This window comes from Podarcis melisellensis (assembly GCF_964234715.1).
Source record: "Podarcis melisellensis genome assembly, chromosome: Z".
Taxonomy (NCBI): Eukaryota; Metazoa; Chordata; class Lepidosauria; order Squamata; family Lacertidae; genus Podarcis; species Podarcis melisellensis.
The window spans coordinates 18125022-18151439 of NC_138547.1; the positions used below are offsets into that span (position 1 = coordinate 18125022).

General features: G+C 45.0%; 2 protein-coding genes across 10 annotated transcripts in view; one reads left to right on the forward strand and one right to left on the reverse strand.

The window, feature by feature from the left end:
* Positions 1-26418, forward strand: part of PPP1R26 (protein phosphatase 1 regulatory subunit 26) — a 117628-nt gene that overhangs the window by 81616 nt on the left and 9594 nt on the right. The gene's annotated exons all lie outside the window — the stretch shown is intronic.
* Positions 770-19834, reverse strand: EGFL7 (EGF like domain multiple 7). 7 transcript variants are annotated; one of them, XM_081897948.1, is made up of 10 exons: positions 19598-19834; positions 16979-17050; positions 8418-8600; positions 7652-7774; positions 6834-6949; positions 5706-5801; positions 5021-5176; positions 3219-3289; positions 2465-2627; positions 770-1797 (listed from the first exon to the last, which is right to left on the reverse strand). In XM_081897948.1, the coding sequence occupies exons 3-10, from the start codon at positions 8495-8497 to the stop codon at positions 1775-1777; spliced, it is 828 nt and encodes a 275-aa protein (XP_081754074.1). In that variant the 5' UTR covers positions 8498-8600; positions 16979-17050; positions 19598-19834; the 3' UTR covers positions 770-1774. The 7 variants fall into 7 exon arrangements, with proteins under 7 accessions (XP_081754074.1, XP_081754071.1, XP_081754075.1 ...); XM_081897945.1 differs by having other exon boundaries at positions 16979-17053; XM_081897949.1 differs by having other exon boundaries at positions 16979-17046; positions 19594-19834.

Sequence of the window (26418 nt, forward strand, 5' to 3'; positions counted from 1 at the left end):
GGAAGAGGTCTCAAATGCTCCCTTGGTGTTTGCACAATTAGGCTGGTTGTCACCCACCCTGCAATGTATTTAATAGTTTGAGATGAAATGATTGGCCTTAAAACGGTATGACTTTGAAATTTCATACCAGGGTTATCACAACAACTATCCAACAGAGCCTTATTCCACCTTCCCCCACCCCCAAAATTTGCAGATATATTGCCACTGAATGGGGAGGCTCTGTGAAGTTCTAAAATCCTCTACTTTTGAGGCCTGTGTTTATTTATTTCATACAATTTATATACCACTTGATTGTGTAAGAAAACAAAAACAATCCTCAAAGCGGTTCACTAAAATAATAAAATTGTCAAGATGAAAAATTAGCAACAATAATTTAAGTCTTTTGAAAAGTTGAAATAACAATAGATTAAAAAGAGACTAAAACTGGCACCTGTATAGCCTTGTCTAAACAATGTTTCAGAGGGCACCCATGGGGTATCAAGACAGGGAGTTCCCAATGTAGGCACTCATTATTAAATATGAGTGGGTGTGTATACAGCCACTAAATTCAATGGGAGGCTCTATGGATTTCTTAAAATCATCTACTTGGAGCCCAGAATTTGGCAACAGCCACCACCATTTCTGGCAGTAAATTCCCCCAATATGATTACTTGTCATCTGAAGAGAGGTCACACCCAGTGACCCTATTTCTGCCCATGGGCGCTATGCCACCCTCCTCTCTTGAAGCCCATTATTGCAACCTCTTCCCAAAGAATAGCATTTAACTCTCTTTGTGTATTTGTGTCTTTTATTGGAGAAAAAACAACTTATTTCCAAAAGGAAAAATAATAATAATATTGCATCAGGTCATTACTGGTGTCGAGCCTTTGCACTTTTGCAGAAGAGTGAGTAAATTGTACCATTAAGTTCTCTCTAGACAATTATTTTCAAAATAGGAAGGTTTTGTACACACTTATGGTGGCAGAAGAAAACAGGAGGCATGGCTCAGAGTTGGGTGGAACCTGCAGCTCTCCAGAACATAAGTATCATACAGTTGAAAAGTTGGAAGGGTTCCCAAGGATCATCTAATCCAATGCAGGAATCATAGCCAGGATGCCACTGGACTCTTGTGAGGATGCTGAACTAGATGGGCCACTGGCCTGATTATGTTGCCGGATGCTTAACTCCCATCAGTCACCCACCCACCCCAGCTGGCATGGCTCAAGGGCTAGGAATGATGGGAGTTGTAGTCCCAAAGGTATCAGGTTTGGGCAAAGCTGCTTTAAGATAACACAGCCTTCATCCTCTCTTCTCCTTCCACCAACCAAAAAACAAACAAACCAGGTAGTTTACTGAGCTAAAAAGGCCAATGGTCTAACTTGGTATAAAGCAGCTTCTTTTGTTGCTACTTGAGTCCTTTATACAAAACAATGAGGTCTAGAATCTTGCTTAATTTTCAAGGGAAGAACTGAAACCCTGGATAGCCGCTGCTGCCAGTAGAGACAATACTGAGCCAGATGGACCAAGGGTCTGACTCAGTATAAGGCAGCTTCTTATGTACCACATTTGGGGATGAGGGTTGCAAGCTTCTCTATTACCAGAAGCTGCAGCTTGCTTAATTTTCAGGACGCCAATAAGAGTTCCTTTCTAGCTGACATCCTGTGTTTCTTTATCGCCTGATGGCTTCACTTTGCTTCTTTAGTCCACAAAGTTATTCGCTGCTGTACAGATGCATATTTTGGTGACACAGAAGAGGTTAGGAGTCCTGCTCCATTTGAATCTTCTGTTGTCTTCCTTAACGTTCATTTTTGCAAGAACCTGCAAGGCAGAGAGAGAAGTGATCAAAGCCATCAAAATGATATTCCCATCTGTTTGAAATCCAACAAGATGTTGTCCCCCGTCCCTGCCAGCTTTTATTGTATTATTATTAATAATAATAATACCCAGCCTACTTCCATGATTCAAAGCAGTTAAATCATCACACAATTAAGTCAATACACATAAAAATACAAAAAAGTACAAACGTATAGAAGATTATTGTTAAATAGGAATTAAACTCTTAATAGAAGTAAAACAATATAAAAGCAGATATATTAAAAGACAAAATAATAAAAACATGAGTGGGGATTTGAACCCTAGTCTACCAGCTCCACAACAACCCTGTGAGGTAGGTTTGTTTCAGAGGCAGTGAATGGCTCCCAAGCTCACACCCAGTGAGCTTCAGCACCAAGTTGGGGGGGGGGATTCAAACCATGGTCTCTCCTTGATCCCTAGTCCGACACTCTTAACCACTGGCTCTCCCAGGTTGTATCACTTTAGAAGGGGTGTAATTATCAAGAAAAGACGTTGCCCTTCTGAATTTGCCACTATGCTCCTGTGTGTTTCCCATTTCCCAGCATTTGTTGAAAGGGGAATAAGCAGGGTTAATGAAAGGGAGGCATGTGCAGTCCCCCCCCCTCCCAGCACACACTTTATTGCCACTTACAAATCTCCAGCCGCTCCTCCAGGAAAGAGATCTGCTCACTGAGAGAGTCGATTCTGTCCAGCTTCTGCAGAGAGTGCACCAGGAGGGTGATGGGGTCGGCAGGAATCCCCTCCAACCCTGGTACCTCCACTTTGAGGAATGGCGCTAGCGTGAGCTGAAATTTCTACCCAAAGAAGTTTGGCAGGCCGGGGGGGGGAGGGGAGAGAGTGGTGGTGGTGGAAGAGAAACAGGTAAACCTTTAGTGAGTAGGTGAGCAACAGGTATCTACCCACAAAGACCAGGTGTGACCCCAGCTGCCGCTTTTGATTAAAAAAAAAAAAAAGAACCATTGCTGCCATGGTTAACTAAGGCAAAACTACAGCAGGAAAGCCACTCATGGAGAGGTTCATAACCAAGACCAGCCAACAAGCCACTCAAAACTCCCACACCAGGAACCCTTCTCTCACCCACCCCAGCATCTGTTAAATGTAAGAACATTAGACGAGCCAGATCAGGCCAAAGGGGGTCCATCTAGCCCAGCATTCTGTCCTCACAGTGGCCTCACCAGCAGCCCTGATGGGAAAAAGTCCCCAAATGCAATAGCAATTCTCCCCGCCTGTGGTTTCCAGCAACTGGTACTTGCAGGTAGACTGCCCCTGGGCATGATGTTCTACCATGACAATAGTAAATTACTTGCTAAGGGCCAGGAGCCTGCTCCCTACCCTTGCAGAGGGACCCTCTTCCCACCCACCAAGAACTAGCAGAGAAGACTCACTTCCTCCAGAGCGGCCATCCTGGTCTTCAACTGCCGAACTTCATCTTCCACAATCAGGTTGGTGGTCCTAGCTGCACAGGTTTCACGGCAAAGAGGGAGAAAAAAATACAAGTAAGACCGTGGTTCCTTGAACTAAAGAAACTGAAGATTCAATCAATCAGTCTGGTATTCATAGCTGGAATGCACCTGGGCATGGAAGTTCTGCAGTAACAGTAGATCTATGCAGAGTCCTCATGGATCTGGCCAAAGGGGGCTCATCTAGTCTAGCCACCTGTTCTCACAGTGGCTAACCAGGTACCCACAGCAAGACCTGAGCATGAGTGTGCTGCCCACCTGTAATTCCATCATCTGCACAGGAAGGGTTTCCATTGACCAGTCCCGCCCAGGCGGAAGGAGGCCACGGGTGGCAGCATGGGGTCATTCCCACGGCACTGGGGGATGTCCTCTGCAGCACACCTGAGAATCTGAAGACGATGTGTGGGTCCTCTCACGTCCTTCTGGCGCAGGTGCCGGGCTTCCGCGCATTATTACTCACGGTACGAGTTTGAAGTGGCACAGCGCGTACCAAAAGTAATAATGGGCGGCAGTCAGCCTTGGCTCGGGGTGCTTCTCTTCTTCCAGGAGGCTAGAGGGCAATGGAGGCAAACAAACCATGGGGGAAGCAGCTCCTTCAGCCCACTGGAGCTCAGACTGGGCACTTAAGAGGAGTCACGGCATGCTCACACTCGGAGTCGACTGCTCCTGGCAAGGCCAAGGCCATGCACGGATATAATGCAAAACAGGTAGGCAAAGGTGACAAAGAGCACGTGGGCTGCCCCAAAGCACAACTTATGGATGATAGAAGAAAGCTGGTTTTCTGCTAGTTAACAATGTGGTGCAGCAGCAGCAAAAAAAAAAAAAAAGGTAGTGCAATTTGAATGCCTCTGATAACAAAGGGCAGAACCTGAGATGAGCCTGCTGGATGAGGCCAATGGCCCATCTAGTCCAGCATCCTGCTCTCACAGGGGCCAACCAGACGCCCCAATGGGAAGCCCACAAGCAGGATCAGAGCACAAACACTGGTGTGAATGGATCAATGTCCTCCAAAGGCCTGGGTGATATCCAGTGAAGCTTGAATGTTGGAAGATTCAAAAGAAGGACTTCATCATGCAGCACAGAGTTAAGCTAGGGAATTCACTGCCACAAGAGGAAGCGGAGGAAGAGGAAGATTCCAGTCCAGAATCTTGCTCTCCTGGGGCTTTTCTACACTTCCCCTTGTCCCACCGCTTTCCCCTGAGGAAATTCACTGTTTACTGCTGAATCAGAACCAATGGCAATCAGTTTTTTCTGCAGTTTGATTTTGTTCCGATTCAGTGGTAAACAGAAGTTTTCCCTGGGGGGAAAGCAGCAGGGCAAACAAAAAACCCCCACTCAGACCCATGCTTTCTAGGCACAGGACAAGTGGAAGTGTGGGCAAACCCACAATGGTCACCCAGAGGTCCCCATGGGAAGAAGACCGCAAACAGGACCTGAGCACAATAGCAACTTTCCCCTCCTGTGACTTTCAGCAACTGGGATTCAAAAGCACTACTGCCTCTGACCATGGGGACAGAGATTAGCCAACCTGGCTAGTAGCGACTGACAGTCCTCTCATCCGTGAAATTAGTTTAATCCTCATTTAAAGCCATCCGAGTTGGTGGCTGTCTCCTGCAGAAGTGAGTTCCACAGTTTAACATATGCACCATTTAGAATAATGATGGCTGAAATGCAAGGCAAATCTATCAGGCCACCCGAAGAGTTTGCCTGGTCTACCTTGGCCTTACCTGGGCTCACAGCATCAGTAGGCACCCCCAGAGCCTCACAGGTCCTTCCATCCACACCAAGTTCGTAACCTTGCTGGCAGGTGCAGCGGTAACTCCCAACCACGTTGTGACAGGTGTGGCTGCACCCGTGTCTCCCTCCAGCACATTCATCCACATCTGAAACCACGAAAGGAATTGTGTCCTAAAGGATGGGTCTTAGTCCAGCCACAAGAGCAAAGTCACAAAGCCTCAAACTATATAGCGTTTGATTGCGGGGGTTGTACTAAATGACCCTAGGGGTCCCATCCAACCCTACAATTATCTGGTACTATGATCTCAGCCAGCTTCCCTTGCATGTAGCTGTTTTCACCACCATCAGATCAGATACAAGTATGTTTCTCATTGCAATCATAGAATGGTTTTAGTTGTAAACTGTTTTTATATGCTTCTAACTGGGGATGAAGGGCCAGCCTTATTCAATAAATAAACAAATTCAATGGTTTTTTTTTTTAAAAAACTGCTTTTGTTTTCTTTTTTTGCAAGGGACGTTGAGATTGTGACCACCAGAGACCTGCACGCGCAAATTCATTCTGAGCGCCCATGGAAGGCAGCCCTTATGTATTTGGATAGACAGATAGAAAGGGAGAAGAAATGGTTAGAAAGGTCCTCAAGGACCAATTTTTGGGGGGCAGGAAGTGGCCTTTACCTTTCTGGCAACTCTTTCCACTCCATCCTGAAGGGCAAGAACACTTGTTAGGGGACAGACACTTCCCACCATTCTGGCAAGGGGGGCGGCAGATTGCTGGAAGAGAAGGCCACGGTTAAAACAGGGGTGTGTGGGTAGGAAGATCCTTAAACTTGGCCCAGGAAAATGTTTCTGCTTTCAAACTGTGTGTTTTGCTTCTCAAAAATCAATTAGTAATAGGTAAAAGGCCACAGTGGTCTGTGGAACAGACTCCCTTGGGAGGTTGTGGACTCTCCTTCACTGGAGGTTTTTAATCAGAGGCTGGGTGCCTGTCTGTCAGGGAAGCTGTAGATGTGATTCCTGCCTTGCAGGGGGTTGGACTAGATGACCCTTGGGGTCCCTTTGAACCCTACAATTCTATGATTCTATGAACACTGGACCCGAGACAGACCAGGGTTCAACGCCCACCACCACCACAACAACTTGGCCCTGAAGCTCAGTGGGTGTAACACAAGGAGGCAGTCACTGCCTCTCAGCCTGACCTACCTCACAGGATTGTTGTGGGGATTAAACAAGGAGGGAGAGAACCATGCAGGCCACCTTGAGCTCCTTGGGAGTAAAAAGGTGGGGTTTGAGTGTAACAAATAAACAGACACTGGCAAATAGTGGTGTTCCCCCTGCTCACTTGCAGCCCTAGCAAATGGGCATGCATTCTTTATATGCAAAGCAGCATACATAGTTGAGGGAGATGGGTATGTTTAGTCTGGGTAAGAGACGAAGAGGAGATACGATAGCCATCTTCAAATAACTAAAAGGGTGTCCCATGGAAGATGGAGCAGGCTTGTTTCCTCCTGCTCTGGAGGGTAGGACCCGAACCAATGGCTTCAAGTTACAAGCAAGGAGATTCCAACCAAACATTTGGAAGATCTTTCAGTAAGAACTGTTTCACAGTGAAACAGACTCTCTCAGAAGGCGGTGGACTCTTCTTTGTTGGATGTTTTCAAGCATACGCCTGTCACATTTGACCTCGTTGAGATTCCTGCATTGCAGGGGATTGAACTTTGGGTGCCTTTCCAACTCTACAATTTTATGAGTATATGGTTCTATGACTGGGAAACCAAGTGAAGAATGAATGAATGAGAGGCTGACCTATACTGCATCCATGCCCAGGGGCACCATTTGCCCGTCTCCACCCAGGACAGCAGGCATATGTTGGATAGGACTGCTTCCGATAGGCTAGGCGCTGGGCAGTTTTGTAGATGGTTCTGCAAATAACACCAAAACATTAAGATTTATTATTCAGAGTTGCAAGGCTTTTTAAAAGAGAAATGGCTATTTTTACCATTTCCGTGAGAAAAAGGAAACAAAAGCGTTCAAAAGAAAGTAAGACGAACATCTGGATGGCCAGAAGAGGCCCATCCAGCCCAGCATCTTGTCCTCACAGTGGCCAACCAGATGCCTCATTGAGAAGCCCCCAAGCATGATTTGCCCCCAAGCCCTCTCCCCCTCCAGCAGTTGCACGCAAATGGTATTCAAAAGCACTGCAGCTGCCAACTGCAGAGGCAGGGACAGAGTCCCACAGTTTAGCTATGTGCCGACTGAATTAAGTCCTTCCTTTAATCTGCTCTGAATCTTCCAGCATTCAACTTCATTGGATCTCTGCCATTTCCAGTGTTACTTAGAAAGGCAGTAAAACATTTTTCTTCTTCTATCCAATTTTTCCCATGCTGTGCTTAATTTGATAAAACTTCCAGCTCTTATTTGCCTTTAAAAAATAATAATAATCAGGGTTTCCCAAACTTGGCTCTCCTGTTGATTGTGGACTACAGTTCCCATCATCCTTGACCACTGTGCCTGCTAGCTAGGGATGATGGGAGTTGTAGTAAAAAAAAAAAACCAACAACATCTGGAGACCCAAGTTTGGGAAACCCTGCTCTACACTAAAAAGGCCGAGTATGATTCCATACCTGTACATACTGCAGAGCCTGTATCCCTGGCACAAGGTGAGGTAAGGCTGGTACATAGGTTGGGCATGGGACACGACGTAGGACACCACCTGGCTCTTCAGCCCCATGGAGCACACTCTGGGCCTGCAATGGAGAAACCAAATACAAACCCCCACATCAGGTTTACAGCAGCACAATACGAGCCCCGCAACACGTGCCACATCCTGTCCGTTTTGCACTTGCAAGGATCCATCCTCCAGAGAGGAAGAAATTTGATTCAAGGCAGGAGCCTGTTTTTGGCCTAGCTGTGAAAAACTTCCTCCCTTAAGCAAACCTCCCCAGACATGCAAAAGCTGACATGTATTTTAATATGCAAACTTGTTTTCAACGTCTGATTTCACTGGTAGTTTTAGTGTGGGTTTTTTTTGTATTTTACGTAACCCACTTAAATGTTTTGATGATTATGCAGTATATAAATCCAGTTAAATAGTTGCATATGTCAGAATCTGATATCTGGCCTCCTACGCACGCATTTACACACACATGTACATATTTTTAAATTACTTGTGGAGCCTTCCTTAGAAAGAAAAGGAAAAAGGAGGGCCAGTGAAATCAAGTAGAAAGCAACACAATATCCCAGCTTTCTTGCAACCTACTAGGCAGTGTGGTGCAGTGGTTAGAGTGTTAGATTAGGATCTGGGAGATCAGAGTTCAAATCCCCACTTGGCCATGACGCTCCAAGCAAAGCAGCCTTGGAAATGGTGCTCCGAAGAGAAAGGGCACTTACCCTGGTCTAGAGGAACACTCAGCATTGATCACAGCAAGGATGAAAAGGACCAATGCCAGAAGGCAGCTGATCCTCCTCATTTCCTATCCTCTGCTGGGCCTTTTCTCCCCCACCCCTCCAGTGTAGCAAATACAGGTGTGGGTGGAGGGTGTTTCACAGCAAGGGGCTTTTCAGTGCGCACACCTGGAAACAAAAAGAGAGAGCGAGATGAAGGAATTTGACAGCACTTTGCACGCATGCAGGAGACTACAGCTGAAATGAACAGGGGTTGTGTGTGTTTGTGTGTGTGTGTGTGTGTGTGTGTGTGTGTGAAGAGAGAGAGAGAGAGAGAGAGAGAGAGAGAGAGAGAGAGAGAGAGAGAATGAGAATATGTCACACTTGCAATCCCAGCCTCTGAAAAGGAAAGAAGTACAACTCATGCAACACGTTGGCGATTAATATACACAGAGCAATACAGTAATTATATATACTTTATCAATCTTCTGAGAAAAATACAAAACATTAAACGAAGCCACAGAGACTTGCGAACTACCCAGCCTAAAATGAACTTATAATGTCTGGTTTCAATAGATTTTTCAAATGCTTAACTCAAGTCTTTTAGATAAGTTCATGAAGAACAAAATGTAAGTTCGGTGTTATTCACAATACCGAGAGATGCTAATGGAGTTGTAGATAGATGTTAATAAAGTTGTAGACAATGAAGTTGTAGATGAAAGGGAAAGGGCGGGTAAGAGGTAAAAAAAGATGCACCTGTCTGTGGGTTTTCAGGGGCTCCGTCAAAAACAATGAAAAGTCAAATAATTGAAACAATGAAAACAATGAAAAGTCAAATTTAAATCACCAGAGGTGACATAGAATCACAGAACTGTAAAGTTGGAAGGGACCCCACGAGTCATCTAGTACAACCGCCTGCCATGCGGGAATCCCAGCATTTATAATAAATATGACATAATAATAAAGAAAAATAAAATGAATAACAAACTCCTGGCAAGTAAAAGGTGGACGGGGACGACGACCCTTTTTCTCCCTTTCCCATAGCACTAGAACTTGTGGACATCCAGTGAAGTTGAATGTTGGAAGGTTCAGGACAGATAGTTAAACTATGGAACTCCCTCCCACAGGAGACAACGATAGCCACTGACGTGGATGGCTTTTAAAAGGGGATTTGACTAATTCATAGAGGACAAATTCATATTGAAGGCTATTATCACAATGGCCAGGCTCTGCCTTAACAGAGGCAGCAATGCTTCTGAATCCTAGTTGCTGGAAGAGAGGGGAGAGGGCTCTTGTGCTCAAACCCCACTTGCTGGTTTCCCTTTTGAACACCTCGGGAGCCACTGTGTAGAACAGAGTACAGTGGTACCTCAGTACCTCGGTTTAAGAACTTAATTCGTTCCCGAGGTCCATTCTTAACCTGAAACTGTTCTTAACCTGAGGTACCACTTTAGCTTATGGGGCCTCCCGCTGCTGCCGCGCCACTGTTGCGCGATTTTTGCTCTCATCCTGAAGCAAAGTTCTTAACCCGAGGTACTATTTCTGGGTTAGCGGAGTCTGTAACCTCAAGCATCTGTAACCCGAGGTACCACTGTACTAGATTGGAACCAGCAGGCTCTGCTTATGTTCTTAATTATCTGACAAGGCACCTTCTTCTTATATCCCAAGGGGAACTGTCCCATCAGGGCCTCAACACTTTTAGGGGAAAGTTTAGCAACCCAGGAACAGAGCTGATGGTTCAATCATGAGCACTGTCATGCTTGCATCCTGCTCACTGTGGGTTTTCCAAGGGGCATCTGCCCGACAACCAGACGCAGGATGAGGCAGGCTCTGGGTCCAATCCAGCAGCCAGACTCCTCTTAATGTAGAGAATGGGGGATTTTTGATCAGCACCTGAGAAAATCTGCAGGAAACTGTTCTGCAGAGTAATTTACACTCCTACATATAAAGCATTATTATTAACTTGGGGAGAACCATAGGAGACAAAATATTCCTTAATGGAGTGGTGATAGATAGATAGATAGATAGATAGATAGATAGATAGATAGATAGATAGATAGATGATAGATGAATTATATGAAATGCGGGAAAGTTTCACCCCCAGCCGTCAGAATTATCCAGCTTTGTAAAGGAAGAAGCACTAACCCACCCCACACCAGGCAGATGAAGAGATTTGATCATGGAAATAAACTTTAACCAAAAGATAGATATGCTGGATGCTTTTTAGAAACCAGATGGCTGAAAACACTTTTTGGCATTTCACATTTGCTACTGTCATTGATCTCCTGGCTTTGCCCTAACCACTGCTGCTGCTGTAGTCGTGCCTCTGGTCCAGAAGTTCAAACCCTGATTTCTGGACATCTGGCTAACTGGACATCTGGTTAGCAAAGCTGGACCCGGGATCAGCTGCCAGACCGGTTGCCATCACCATAAAAAGCAGGGGAAAATTCGAGGTTCTTCAAATAACGGGGTGTCCCTATAGCACCCTGCTCCACCCAATGCATTTGGTGAGAATTTCTGATCAAAATATGCCCATGAGGAATTACTTAAAGTCCACACTTGATTAAAACATGTAAAATGCATTTGACACACATTTAAAACATACCCATGAATCCTGGAAACTGTGGTTTGTTAAGGGTGCTGGGAATTGCGGCACTGTGAGGTGAAAACTCACAGAGTGCCCAGGGTTTTTTGGGGGAAGCCATGTGCTTTAAATGAATGGTGTAAATGTGATCCTGCACCAGAGAGAGAAAACCCGAAGCAACTGATTCAAACTACAAGAAAGGAGATTCTGACTAAACATACTAAACATTCCAGCTAAAACTTTCTAAAAGTAAGAGCTGTTCAACAGTGGAACAGTCTCCCTCGGAAGGTGGTGGACTCTCCTTCTTTGAAGGTTTTAAAGCAGAGGTTGGACAGCCATCTGTCACAGATGCTTTAGCTGAGATTATTGCATTTGGAGGAGGTTGGACTAGATGAGCCTCAGGGTCCCTTCCATCTCTACAATTCTATGACTAAGTAGCACACAGCATGTTGGGAAACGTCAAATATCCGAGCCAGCCCCCCTTGGGGTCTGGACATTACTAAACATTCAAAATGCATAGTTGGCAGTTAAGAGCCAGGAATTAGCAGAGGCTCATTTGAGATGTAAAAATCTCTTCCAATTCATGCCGAAACTGTGTTAACTCTCATACAACTCCCTTATGTGCATTCCAGGTCCCGTTCCTCCACTCCAAAACAATAAATAAATCCCAGAACACCATCAACTGTGCGGTCATGAAATTATGCTTGCAGGAAGATAAATTCCAGCAGTCAGACCGACTCAAATCTAGATGCATTCCCACAACATTCCTCTCCATCAGCGCCACCAACTAAATGAGAATGATGCCAGATAATGGGAAACATTCACAAATATCTCCACGTTATGAAGGGACAGTGCTGGTTTCTGAAAATTTGTAAGCAATGTCAATGCAGCACAGCAGCTGTGGTTCTTGAACTACAAGGGGTTCGACTAGATGGCCCTTGGGGGTCCCTTACAACCCTAGAGTTCTATGACTCTATAGTAAATAGGGCACACTGTGGCTTAACTGCAATCCTAGGTTTCACTTAAAACCAACCCGTTCCTCATATAGGTTGCAATCAACAGGGAGACGCTTGAGAGCTCCACTGCAGAGCTTATATCCTGTGTTCCAGTCCTACCTCATCTCCAGATAAGGCTCCCAGCAGCCAGCATCACCCATGGTAAGGAAGGACATTTGAACCACCAGCTCTGCTCCTGTGCTGCTAAACTTTTTCCTTCCAAGTGTTGAAGTTTGTCGCTGATAGGACAGTTCCCCTTGGGACCTGCTGTTTCAAATGGGTTTTCCATTATTTTACTGCCCATTGAGTAAACACTGTTTTTGACCAAGTTCCGGAAAACCCACAGACAGGTGCATCTTTTTACCTGTGATATGCCCTTCTCCTTCAAAGGCTGAGATTGAAAGTGCGATTCTCAAACACACACACACACACAAACAAACAAACACACCCGTTCTTTCCAGCTGCTCAACTTTGTGCTGGAGAATTATCTTCGGTCTCCTACATGCATGCAAAGTGCTTCCAAATTCGTTCAGCTCATTTGAATAGGACTGACACCTAGGAGCAGCGGGAATCTCTCAGTTAAATTAGTGAAGCTGATCATTAGACAATTTCATGGAGCAGTAAGAGGCTATCAACGGCTACAAACCACAATTACTATGGTCTGCCGCCACAGTCAGAGCCAGCAAAGTGAAATCACAAAAGCATAGAATTGCGGAGTTGGAAGGGACCCCAAGGGTCATATAGTCCAACACCCTGCAATACAGGAATCTTAACTAAGTCATCCATGACAGATGGCCATCCAACCTCTGCTTAAAGGTAAAGGTAAAGGGACCCCTGACCATTAGGTCCAGTCGTGACCGACTATGGGGTTGCAGCGCTCATCTCGCTTTACTGGTTGAGGGAGCCGGCGTTTGTCCACAGACAGCTTCTGGGTCATGACTAAGCCGCTTCTGGCAAACCAGAGCAGCACACGGAAACGCCGTTTACCTTCCCGCCGGAGCAGTACCTATTTATCTACTTGCACTTTGACGTGCTTTCAAACTGCTACGTTGGCAGGAGCAGGGACTGAGCAACAGGAGCTCACCCAGGCACGGGGATTTGAACCGCCAACCTTCTGATCGGCAAGTCCTATGCTCTGTGGTTTAACCCACAGCGCCACCCGCGTCCCTAAACTCTGCTTAAAAACCTCCAATGAAGTCCACAACCTCCGAAGGGAGACCATTCCGCTGTGGAACATCTCTTAGAACAGCTCTTGCCTTTAGAAAGTTCTTCCTCGTTTCTTGTAACTTGAAACTGTTGGTTCAAGTCCTACCCCTCAGAGCCGGGGAAAACAAGCTCACTCCATCTTCCATGTGACAGCCCTTTAGAGATTTGAAGATGGCTATCATATCTCCACTCAGTATCCTCTTTTCCAGACTAAGCATGCCCAACTCCCTCAACGGTTCAAGGGATCACATCCCTCCTCCTCCACAACCAATTTGATCTTACTAGCTCTCAACATCAGGCCTCCCTCACAGGACAGTTGTGAGGTCAAAGCAGCATTTTTAAAAAGCATGTTTGGTTTAAAGTTTTAAATAGCTTTTAAAAACTTTTTTAAAACTGATAATCTCGTTGTTTAATCTTGTCATAAACCACTTTGAGGTTGCCGTTCCTTTGCAATACATATACATATACGTATTATTAAATAGATAAAGTTTGGGTTTGAAAAACATTATTGGTCAAAACAGGTTGCATCAGCTATCTAAAATATCCTGTGCATTATTTTTTTAAAAAACACGCGTAAATACTTTTCTTTATGCATTTGTTAAAAAATGAAGTTTTTCTGTGTTAACGGCAAGTTAAACTTTTTTTTACCACCACTAGGTGGGGAGGTCCTCTCATTATCATACATATACAATATATAAATTTAAAGAGCTTTACACTTTGTGTAAAAGGAGTCTTCTGTGCAACGGGGTGGGTAGAGAAATAACTATTGTTCAAGCGACAGAAGCGAAGGAGATTCTCTCCGGGGGCGGGATTGGAGCCCATTCACAACCCGCCCGCCCCGGTTCAGTCCTATTGTTTAAGCAACAACTCCTGCAACAAATCTGTGCAGGAGATTCTCCTAAATTCTGCTGCCTTATCTGCCCTCTTCTCCACCTCTGCAAATTCTACTTCCCGCGCCACCGAGAGGGACCCTTCGCCGCCCGCTGCAAAATGTTTTGCAAAAGTTGCATTGCACGAGCGAACGAGGCTCAGACAAACAACAGGCACCCACCGCCCCAAACTCCCTCCCTCTTTACTAAAAAATCTTGCATTAGCAAAAAAGGAAAAAAGAAACCGGATTTTGGAATCTCCCTCTCTCTCACACAAAACTCCACACAGGTCCCTCTTTCTCCTCCCAAATCCAGCAGCTGATTTAAGTCTCGATTTGCCTCAACCAAAGCGTGCAAACAAGAGAGAAAAACGGGGCGGGGGAGCAACATTAAAAGCCCCCAGCAACGGTCCTTGCAGGCGCTTTTCCGCTTTCCAAAAAATAAATAAATGCTACTCACTTTTCCTGCAGAGGCGCTTTTGCAAACCGGCCGCTTCCTTCCCACCCCCTGAAGAAACCAAATCTCCCTGCCACCCCGCTTCCTTCTCCTCCTTTTCTTCCCGTTTTTTTAAAAAGTAATATCCAGAATTGCCTTTTAACACACACACACACACACACCATGTCTACCTCGCCTTCTTTGCTCGCTTCTGTCTCTCAGCCAGTCCACTGATCTCAAGGAAAGGATTATCAAGAAAAGATTTGAGCTCTGCACCATCCTTGGACGGGGCGTAGGGGGGAACCGTCCACTTTTTTGGCAAAGAGGTTGCAGATTGCAAGAAGAAAGGAAGGAATTCTTTCTGCGCTGTTCTCTCCCCCCATTAAAGATAAGAAACTTGCCTTCAGAAAACTGTCCCAAGAGGACAGTGCCTCCTCCTTCTCCATAAACCGCCTGAACACGTGTTTGTGTTTTTGAACCAAAAAATGAACAGGGAGGTTACTTCTTCAGGAATCAAGAGAACCAGAAACTTAGGTCTGGGTAACAGCAGGTGAGAAAGCTAGTGAAACTGGTCCTGAGTTGCTATCGACAGCCAAATCCTGTCCACTCCCCCCCCCCCCAGATAAGCTCTTCCTTGTTACAATGGGACTTACTCCCCAAGGGAAAGCTAGCACATTAGGGCTGAGAGCCTACAACGTGTGGACAAGGTACAGTGGTACCTTGGGTAAAGAACTTAATTAACAAAAATCCATTTTGCATTACTTTGGTTTTGGAATGCTTTGGTTTTGGAACAGATGTCCGGAACGGATTAAGTTTGAGAACCAAGGTACCACTGTAAACAAAACAAAAATTTAAAAGGTATCCATTACAGTGGTACCTCGGGTTAAGTACGTACTTAATTCGTTCCAGAGGTCCATTCTTAACCTGAAACCATTTTTAACCTGGAGCACCACTTTAGCTAATGGGGCCTCCTGCTGCCGCCGCTGCACAATTTCTGTTCTCATCCTGAAGCAAAGTTCTTAACCCGAGGTACTATTTCTGGGTTAGCAGAGTCTGTAACCTCAAGCGTATGTAACTCGAGGTACCACTGTATCAGTTTTGGGCCTTCAGTTGGACATCTGGGAATGGGGTGCAATTTTGCAGTACATCTTATTTCCCCTTGTTTACAAACAAAGCCCTACTCAAACTTGACCCCATGAAATAAATGGGCCTGTTAGCAATGCCCATTCATTTCAGTGGGTCTACTCTAGATACAACCAGGAGTTTGCATCCCACCATTTCAACATTTTTAAACATTTGGCAAGCAATACAATTAAATAATAATTTTGTTATTAAATCAGGGCATCATCACGACAATATATACCGGTAGCTATTTTTGAAAGCACTTGTCCATGGATCCTTGTGGCGATCACAATGAAAAGCGTCTACACACCAAAAATTACTACTACTATTACTACTACTAATAGTAATAATAAACCACCCTTCACCTTAAGGCCCCAGAGCCAGTTGCAACAATTAAAATAGTTTAAAACAATTGTCACCGAAATAAGTTAGGTCCTAAGCACATTCTTTCCTCTTTCCGAAAAGAATCCTGAAAACTAGTTTGTTGAGAGTGCTAGGAACTGTAGCTGTATGAAAAGTAAAATGTGCTTTAAATATCAAGTGTGTGTATGCAGCACAGAAAATTCAGTATCTGTCAACAGATATGCAGTTTGCAGCAGATCATGAGAGACCCTAGTTGTCATGAAACCTTGGAGAGCTGCTGTTGGTCACAGAAAATGTTATCGGGCTAGACAGACAGTTAGCTTATGCCTCACAAATTAGAGTCTACATACGGCAGCCTCGCTTGGAACAGAAGAAGAGGCCAATGGCACATTTAGTCAATCATCCTGTTCTCACATTAGTCTAAAGCTTGACTGTAGGAAACAAGCAAGCAGAATTCTAAGACAAGAGCCCTTTCCCCTCCTGTGGTTTCCAGCAACTGGTATTCAGAAGCATTGCTGCCTCCCAACTGTGGAGGCAGAACATAGTCTTTATGGCTAGTGGCCATCAATAGCCCTCTCCTCCTCCATGAATTTGCCCAATCCTCTTTTAAAGCCATCCAAGCTGATGGGCATACCTGCCTCCTAAGGGATTGAGCTCCACAATTTTGCTCTGCGCTGTGTGAAGAAATTATCCCTTTTTATCTGTCCTGTATCTTCCAACCTTCAGCTTCGTTTGATGTCCCTGGGTGTCACCCTCCATGCTTTCTCCATGCCATGCATCATTTTATAAAGTGCCATGCCTCTTCCTTGCATTTTCCATAAACCCCAAAGTCTCAAATGAAGCAGCCTTTCCTCTAAGGGCAGTCATTATATCCCCTTGATATTTCGGTTGCCCTTTTCTGAGCCTTTTCCAGCTCCACAATATCATTTTAGCCTTGTTTTATTTACTTGGCAAAAGGTTAGGGACTGTATTGCAGCATTTAAAATGACTCACCTGAAGCATCTTGATCCGTCATCTGTCATTAAACCGAAGTGGATTCTCTCCAAAGGGCACTTTGACTTCTTACTGCTGGAGCAAGAGGAAAAAGCACAGTTGTGCATAGTCTAAGAGGTGGTTTTGGGGGATGCCTTAATCAGGCGTCCATTAATGAGGCGGCTAATGCATGCAATTTGCTCAGATTGCCAACTTTCTGACTGACTCCTGCTCCTGTGTTTGGTTTGGGGTTTTTTTACAGCAGCTGAACCACCACCCCACTGCCACATTGATAGGTGGCAGTGCTTCATTCCAGCTGTGAAAAGAGTCCCTTGCTGGTTTCTGCAGAGCACATTAAAGGCATTAAAGGTTGGGGACCCTGGACCCGAACTCACATCTCCCATGAGGGTTGGCTATGCTGTCTCTTGGGCCTGATGGGAGCTGGAGTCCAATAATATATAGGGGTGCAGAAGACCCCTTCCCTGATATGCAGGAAAGTATTTCAGCTACCGTTACATCCTTTTTGTACCACGGATGTCAAAGATTAAAAAATTTAGGAATATGTCAGGATTTCAAAATCTGCCGTAGCATTTTAGAAAGTCAGCCAAGAACATTGGCAGAGCCTTTTCATCTCGCTTACAGGGAAGGCGGATTTGCTCTGCCACTTCCCTCACTCAGGTCCAAAAGAGAGAGGCAGAAGGAACAGTTGTGAGGGGCTTGGCATGGGTAGTCTGAGGTTGTCACACCCATTCCCACCCACCATCCTACTCTCTGCTGCTTTGACCAGATGCAAATGAGACGGCCAGCCCCCCTGCCCACTCCCCTACTGTATCTCATAGTAACATCAAATTTTAGAGCTGAAAAATCATCTAGTCTAACCCCCTGCAGTGTAGGAATCACAGCTAATCTTCACGCTCTGGAAACAGCAAAAAGATGACTGGAAAGAGTCATGCAAGAGTTTCTGCTTGCCATGCAGAAGAACCCCGGTTCCATGCCTGGCATGTCCAGATGAAGCTGGACTCCTGTCCAAAATCCTGGAGAGCCACGGCCAGTCTGTGCAGACAGCACTAAGCTAAAGGAACCCATGGTCTGACCCTTTCTAAAGTAGCTTCCTGATTTCCAGTTTGTTCAGAACTATGAGGACTAGAATCTTGCTTTATGCCTAGGCCATAGCTCTGTGGTAGACAGCACTGTAATATATCACCTGCACTAGCTTAGTACTGTCTACACTGACTGGCAGAAGCTCTCCAGGATTTTAGGTTGGAGTCTTTTTCCCAGTCATTATGTGAAGAAGCTCAGGATTGAACCCAAGACCTCTATACTACAGTCCTCTTTTTTTAAAAAAAGAAAAAAAGTTATTTTTCCTTTTTTACGCATAATTTTTATTAAACTTTGAAATATTTCCATACCAATTCCAGCTTTTAAGTTTGTTATACATTTCCTCTTTAAACTTTTACTTCCCACCTTTCCTTACATGCTGTTCTTCATCCCATCCCATCCACGTAATGCATTCTGATAAACATTTAACCTAAGACACATTCTTCCATTTCAAATATTATCATTTTTCTTCCGCTGCTCTCAAAGTTATTTTCCTATCAAGTCAGATCATTGGCATCTCTAGCTCAGCATTGGCAGTATAAGGTTTCCAGGCAAGGTACTTTAGTTATTCCCAGCCCTACCTGGAGCACCACTGCGGATTGAAGTTGGCACCTTTGGTATGGAAAACAGGTACTCAGCTGCTGAGTTATGGGTCTTCCTATAAACATAAAGTAAGCGTCTAGTCTTCATGGTAATGGCCAAATGGCTGAATTAAACAGGAACACGGGAAGCCACTTTACATTCAGTCCATCTGGTTCATTATTGCCCGCATTGACTGGAAAGATTTTGGAGAAGAGGTCTCTCCTAGCCAGTCCTGGAAATGCCATCAGAAATTGAACCCAGGACCCTCTGCATGCCAAGCAGATGCTCTGCCACAGTACTACAGACCTTCTCCCCGAAACCAAATAAGGTTCCAGTCCTCATTGTTCTGTAATAAAGGGCAGAATTAAACAGCAGCATAGGAAGTGCCTTCAAACACTATGTTCTGCTCAGTTCTGTCTACACTGAGCAGCAGCAGGAGCTCTCTAGGATTACCGGTAGGGAATGACTCCCAGTCCTAACTGGAGTTGCTGCCAGTGGGGGTGGGAGCCCCTCAAACCTGGCACCTTCTGCTCTTCCACAGAGCTATGACCCTTTTCCAAAAAACAAAGCAAGATTCTAGTCCTCATGGCACTGAAGAAAGGACTGCATTATATAAAGCCACAGGAAGCTACCTTATAACAGAGCCAGACCACTGGCCCATGTAGCTCAGGACTGCCAGCACTGACTGGCAGCAGTGACTCTCAAGGGATTCAGGCAGCGCATGTTCCCAGCCCTACCTGACGGTGTCATTGGGTATTGAACCTGGGTCCTTCTGTGTGAGAGGCAAATGCTCTGCCACTGAGCAACAACCCCTCTCCTAAAAATAAAAGACCACGGTCCTCATAATTCTGAATAAATGGATTGAACCTCGCACCTGCCACTGAACGACAGCCATCCTCTGTGACCTGGCTCCCCAAACAACCCCAAGCCTTAGAACCTCAACAGTCATACGATACCTGCCATGTGTCCTTGTCAGCTGTCTGTGCCCCTCTGCGGCGGCCAGGCAAGGTGGGCCACTCTCTGTCTCCCTAAGCAACTCCCATTGAACGCAGTTGCCACCATGGCCAGAACCACCTCTGCCAGCCTTTGCAGCTCCATGGCCCTCCCCAGCCGGGGCTGCTTCTATGCTTGCTCCCTCTTTCTCTCCCTCCGTGGTCCCACTGTGATGCTGTCTGGAGACAAGAGGTCCCTCTGGATGGGGAAGGGCAGCCTTTTTATTCCCGCCTTCCTGTGCAAATCAGGGCTGGGATGGACAACCTGGGCAGGAAATCCCTGCAGGTGTCACTGGCTGATAAGGAGCTTTGCAAGCAGAAAAAAAAAACCACACAAGCCAACTCAGGAGGGACTTGGAGAGAGAGAATTTAATACCTTCTCAGTCTGTAAAGGGATAGGACAGTTGAAAAGACTCCCTTGGTAGATGTTGGGCTCTCCTTCCTTAGAGGTTTGTAATCAGAGGTTGGCTGGCCATCTGTCATGGATGCTTTAGTTGACATTCCTGCACTGCAAAGGACTAGATGAACCTTGGAGATCTCACCCAACTACACAATTCTATCATTCCATGAGGAGGCAGATAGGACTTGTGAACAGGAGGCCAAACTTTCATCCCCAGGAGGGTGGCACTTGAGGATCGGGTGATGGGAAAAGCATCTGCCAGAGACCATGAAGAGCTACTGCTGGTCAGAGCTGGAAGAATCAGGTCCTTGGTCCATCCTTCTCAGTATTGTCCACACTGACTGGCAGCTCCTCTTCAGAGATCAAGACAGGGGGTGTTCCTATCCCTTCCTGGAGATGCAGGGATCAAACGAGGGACCTTTGGCGTGTAAACCAGATGCTCTGCCACTGAGCTACAGCCCTTCTCACCAAATATAGTGAGATAGCATAGTTGATTAGAGCATGATGCTGCTAATGCCAGAGTCATAGGTTCAATCCCCGTATGGGATGGCTGCATATTCCTGCACTGCAGAGGGCTGAACTAGATGATCCTCAGGGTCCCTTCCTACACTACAGTTCTATGATTTTATTATTCCAGTTCTCACAGTTATGAACAAAGAGCCTCTTCCAAAGGCTTGTTGGTATCTCTCCGTGGCTGCTTTGATTTCAACAAGCATTGGCTATGAAATCTCAAATGCTATCTATCAGGATCACAGTTATACTGCATGTTAAAAACTGAACACTATCCAGGGCCAAATTTTGAAATCAAACACCAAATACTCAAGGTAAATACAATCACATGTCAAATATCTAACAGGCTGCTACATCTAACAAAAGCATCATTTCCTGTGGTGAGTCTGTGCTCATCTCTTTTATCCTGATATTGTCTCTCCTCAAACAGGTTCTGCAGGTTTTGGTAGTGCTTGAAAAACCTGCAGAACTGTTTTAGCGAGAGCAAATTCTAGGTGCGCCTATCGCAGGGGAAATGTTTGGGGAATATGAAAATATTCAGAAATGAGCCGAGGCTTGGATAGCTCAGTTGGCAGAGTATGATATTCTTAATCTCAGGGTCGAGGGTTCGAGCCCCACATGGAGCAAAAGATTCCTGCATTGCAGGGGACTAGACTAGATGATCCAGGTGGCCCCTTCCAACTCTGTAATTCTATCACCCTGTGAACATTGAGCACCAAAATTAGAGACCTTTTTGAGGAACAAATTCAGGACAATTCTGACATGGTATAAGATTATGCATGGCCTGGAGAAAGCAGATACAGAAAACTCCCCCCCCCCTCCTAACTGGTGGATATCCTATGAAGCTGGATGTTGAAAGGTTCAAGGAAGGAATGCAGAATGGAAGTCAATATAGCATATACATTTAATAAATAACCACCCCAGAAAACAATGCACAATCCACACTGTACATTTAAAGCAAGTTCCTCCTCAAAAGAACCATGGGAGCTGTTGTTTGTTAAAGGTGCTGGGAATTGTAGTTCTGCCAGGCATAAACTACAGTTCCCAGCATTCTTATTGGGAAGCCGTGTGCTTTAAATGTATGGTGTTCAGTCAGCTTGAGTCAAAACTAATTCCACGTCAAAGCAGTCTTAAATTAAGGGTTGTAGCCACATTCAGTGGGAGTGTTCAGTAATATTAATGGGCCCTACGAACCAAGCCCATTCATTTAAATGTGTCTACTCTGTGTAAAAAGTACTGGGATACAACTCATTATCTGTTAAGAATTAATGGAACAAAGATTTATGCAGCAGGCCATCTGAAAAAGCCCCCACTCACTGCCCAGTGTTTGGCCATTTCTGCTTCTTAAGAGTTCCACAAGTTAATTATACATTAAAGGGGCACCACTTTGGGTGACTTCTGAGTTTGTATGAAGGAAGGAGAAAGGGATTCCGCTAACCTAAGCGATTCTTTATTTCTGGTGGCTGTGGGATTGTGTAATAACAGAGGAAGTGCTTTGCCCAAATGAAAGGCACCTACCCTTTTCCTCTGTGGGTGGTGGTGGTGGTGGTGTCTGTGACAGTTGTCAACACACTCATGGATAAAATTGCATAGTCAGTCAGTGGCGGTGCTTTCTAAGAGCATAAGAAGAGGCTTCTGGATCGGGCCAATGGCCCATCCAGCCCAGCATCCTGTTCTCACAGTGACTAACCAGGTGCCTTTTTTCTGGGAAATCTGCAAGAAGGGTTCAAGCATGAGCAAGGAACTTCCCTCCTGCGGTTTCCAGCAACTGGTATTCAGAAGCATGGAGGCAGAGCATAGCCATCAGGGCTTGTAGCCAAAAACACCCTCTATCACAATACCCTGCATTTAGACCCTGCTAAGCCTCATTTGAAAGATGAACAGCACCAGAACACTCACCCAGAAGCCCACCTGTATACAACACGCCTACACCTTCTCACTTTTACGACTCCATCAAGTGTTCTTACAAAGAATAATCTCCAATTTCCTGACTTCCCATGCTAAAGGCTGCACTCAACCTTAAAATATAGTTAAGAAAGAATAGTGAGGGTGTGTTGTTGTTGCTGCTGCTGCTGCCATGTGCATTGATTCTCCCTCAACCTCTTGGGTTTCAAGGGTATCAAATGCACACTCACATTGTTTTAGCCACTTATCTCTCTTCATCAGGGGCGAGGGAAAGTGGGGAGGAGAAAAATGCTATTATTCTGGTGAATGCACAGTCAGTATTTTTAAAAAACAATGATTATTTTGGGGAGCGAAAACTTCCTGGTTCAGCAGGACACTTCTGGCAGGGTTGCTTTGCAGTCAGGAGTTCAAACCCTGATAGCGCTTATTTTATTTCTGCATGTGTGCATTTTAGTAAAGATTCCTTTAAAAAAATCATTTTATTATGCATATAAAACAGAGAGAACTGTTATAAGAACAGATGAAAATTAAAAGATGGAAAAACAATATTAGAAAATAGGCGTGTAGAATTCGCCCGGTTGCACATGGAATGAAAGGACAAAAGTCCAAGTAAGGACTATCAGTGTTATCAGATTATTATGTCCAGTTCCAGATTTGCCAGATTTGGGTCAAGGGTTGTCATGAAAGTGTATATCTCATAAAAGAATGCCAGGTCTTATATAGAAATGCCTGGAGGTTCTATTCCTCAGCTCTGTGATATCTGAAAATATGCATAATTTTCTCCATTCTGGCTCTATTCCAGAGTGAGTGGCACTAAGCACCCAGTGTAAGATTTTGGACTGATTTCTGCTGAATTGCAATTACTATTTGAGCTGCCAAAATCATACATCAGATGATCAAAATCTTTTTGACAACTTAGCTACAACATGTCTACTTTGGCATCATCAGAAATATTCAGTGATATTAATTACGGACAACAAACAATAGCTTCTTTAATAATAGTACCCTTAAGAGTAAATACTTTATTATTAAGAGCATAATAATAATATGCAGGATTTAGGTACCAGTTTGGGGAATCCATGGCTCTCCAGATGCTGTTGGACTAAATCTCCCATCGAAGGAGGCTGCCTTATATATTGGTCACAGCATCATTGAATACTAGAGGTGAAAGTGACCCTGAAGGTCAACTGTTCCAACCTGCTGCAATGCAGGTCCACTGAGCACCTCAATGCTGTCTACACTGATTTGCCCCTGGAGGTGCTGTTGAGGATTGAATCTGGGACCTTCTGCATGCAAAGCAGGTGCTCTGACCCTGTGCTATGACTCTCCCGCTCCCCCGAGTATAATAAGGTTCTAGTCCTCATAGTTTTGAATAAAGGGATGAATTGAAGAGGAGCACAATCAGCTGGTTTATACAGAGTCAGACCCTTGGCCCACCTAGCTGAGTATTGTCTACGTTGTCCGGTAGTGGTAATGTTAATTTTGGACAACAAACAATGGTGTCTTTAATTTATCATACCTTTCCAAATTAAATCTCAAAAATCTTGCTAAGGCTTATTTTTATTATGCTGGAAGCCACAAGGATTTTGTTGCTTTAGAGTTATTCAAGGCCTTTCCCCCTTCAAAAAAAAATATGCAAAGGGATGAAGATTTGCAATGAGGGATTTCAGCTCATTCCGTTCCTGCCCCTTGCTAGTTTGCACCCTCGACTACAGCTCGAATAACAGTTCACGTACCCCTAGAAATATCTGTTTCTGCCCTCTGTCAGGAAACAGGAAGTGGATGTGAGAAAGAGATTTGGAAGTCTGCTTGGGAGAACAATTAGAATCTCAACAGAGAGGAAATGGGAACTGCGTCAGGAGTAAAAAATCACTTTGTTGGTCAGGGAAGAGAGAATGACCTTTGCAGTCCAGAGCCCGTGAGGCTGATGGAGCCTCTGCACAAATATATAGCCTTAAAAGGCCTTTTTCCTGGAGTGGGGGGTGGGGGCTGAGCAACAGGACCCACCACTCTGGGAGAGCCACAGACCTCACTACCTGAAATTCAACAACGACAAAACATTGTTCCATCTTATCTTTAAAATTAGACTTCTAGAAAGCTGTCAAGGCAATAACCGACCATTTACTACAAAAATGCCACCTCTAAAAACAACAACTGGATGATGGTAGCTCAGAGGCAGAGCATCTGCTCTGAGTGCAGAAGGTCCCAGGTTGAATCCCCAGCAGCATCCCCAGGCAGGGCTGAGAGAGATTAATGTGCAAAACCCTGGAAAGCCACTGCTGCCAGTCAGTGTAGACAATGCTGAGCTAAATGGACCAAGCACCTGTCTCTGAATGAGGCAGCTTCCTATGTCCCCCTTTAACCCAGGCTTTTCTTCAGAACCATGAGGACTGGAACCTCACTTTGATTTTAGGGGAGGGCTTGCAGTTCAGTAGCAGAGCACCTGTTTTGCATGCAGAAGGTCCCAGCTTCATTAGCTGGCATCTCCAAGTGGGGCTGGGAAAACCCCTGGAATCTGAAGCCCTGGAGAGCAACTGCTAGGCAGCATAAACAATACTGAGCTGGACCAGCTGTGTATAAGGTATACTTGGTATAAGGCTGCTTGCTCTGTTCTTATGAGTGAAGGTCAGAGCTTTGCATGCAGAAGGTCCCATGTTCACTCCCTAACAGCATCTTCAGGTAGGGCTGAGAATGACCTGAAATCTTGGAGAACCACTGCTGCCAGTCAGTGTAGGCAGTACAGAGCTAGATGGGCCACAATGGTCTGGCTCAGAATATGAACCCTTCCTCCACTCCAGTGTTCAATATGTAGTACAGAAATGAGTCTGAAGGGAGAGGCAATGCCCCCTCAAAGATCTCCAACTCCTCCATTCTTTACCATTCATTTCACAGAAACATAGAAGGGGTACCAGGGGTCACCAACCCCCTGCAATGCAGGAATCACAGCTAATTTCACAACAAGTACAATTGACAGGGGAGCAAGGATTTGATCTCTGTGATTTAGGACCTTAATAGCCTTTGTCATCCCTTTACTTCTATATATATATATATATATATATATCTGGAGTCATAGAATCCTAGAGTTGGAAGGGACCCTGAGGGTCATGTGGTCCAACCCCCTGCAGTTCAGGAATATCATTTGATTTTGTGTTTTTAATGCATTACCGGTATATATTTGATGTTAGCTGCCCTGAGCCCAGTCTTGGCCGGGGAGGGTGGGGTATTATTATTATTATTATTATTATTCACCTGCCCCATACAGGGATCGAACCTGCCACCTTGGCATTATCAGCACCACATTCTAACCAACTGAGCTATTAAGGCTTCTTATCTGATGGTATGTATATGACATTAGAGAACTGTTCCAGCTGGAGAAGATTCTGAGTTGTACCTTTTGACCAGCTTTTTAGCCCATTAATCCAGTGGGTTTGCAGCAAGCAAAACTTGGGATACACATGCTCACATACAACAAATCATATTTCCCTGACAATGAAGCTTATCGCACATAGAAACAAAAACCTTATCTGTCTCCCTATTTATAACTTTCAAGAGTCAGAAAGTCTTAGTTCGAGGACGGGTTCTCCACAGAGCCAGAAGTTAAGCGGGCACCACCCAATTCTCTCTTTTTTATAATGGTCTTTAAAGTTGATGATAAACTTCCTCTGAGTTCAGTGAAACAAAACAGGAACCTTGGACCTTTTGTCAACAGGAATGAATGGCTGGATGAAGCCAGCCAGCTTTTGCTAGAGCCACGTCTCAGGGGTTGGGAGAAGTGTGAGGAATCTCACTCACTACCAGATGTGTAGGCTGACAAAGAAATGCATTTCTGTATATTGCCTTCACCAATATATGATTTTCAAATGGACATTTTCTCCCCCTTAATGCATACATTTTTATGTATATATATTCTCTGATTGGAGAATTGCATTGCAAAATTCAGAGAAGTGTGATGTGGTTTCCAGAAGCCAGTTGTG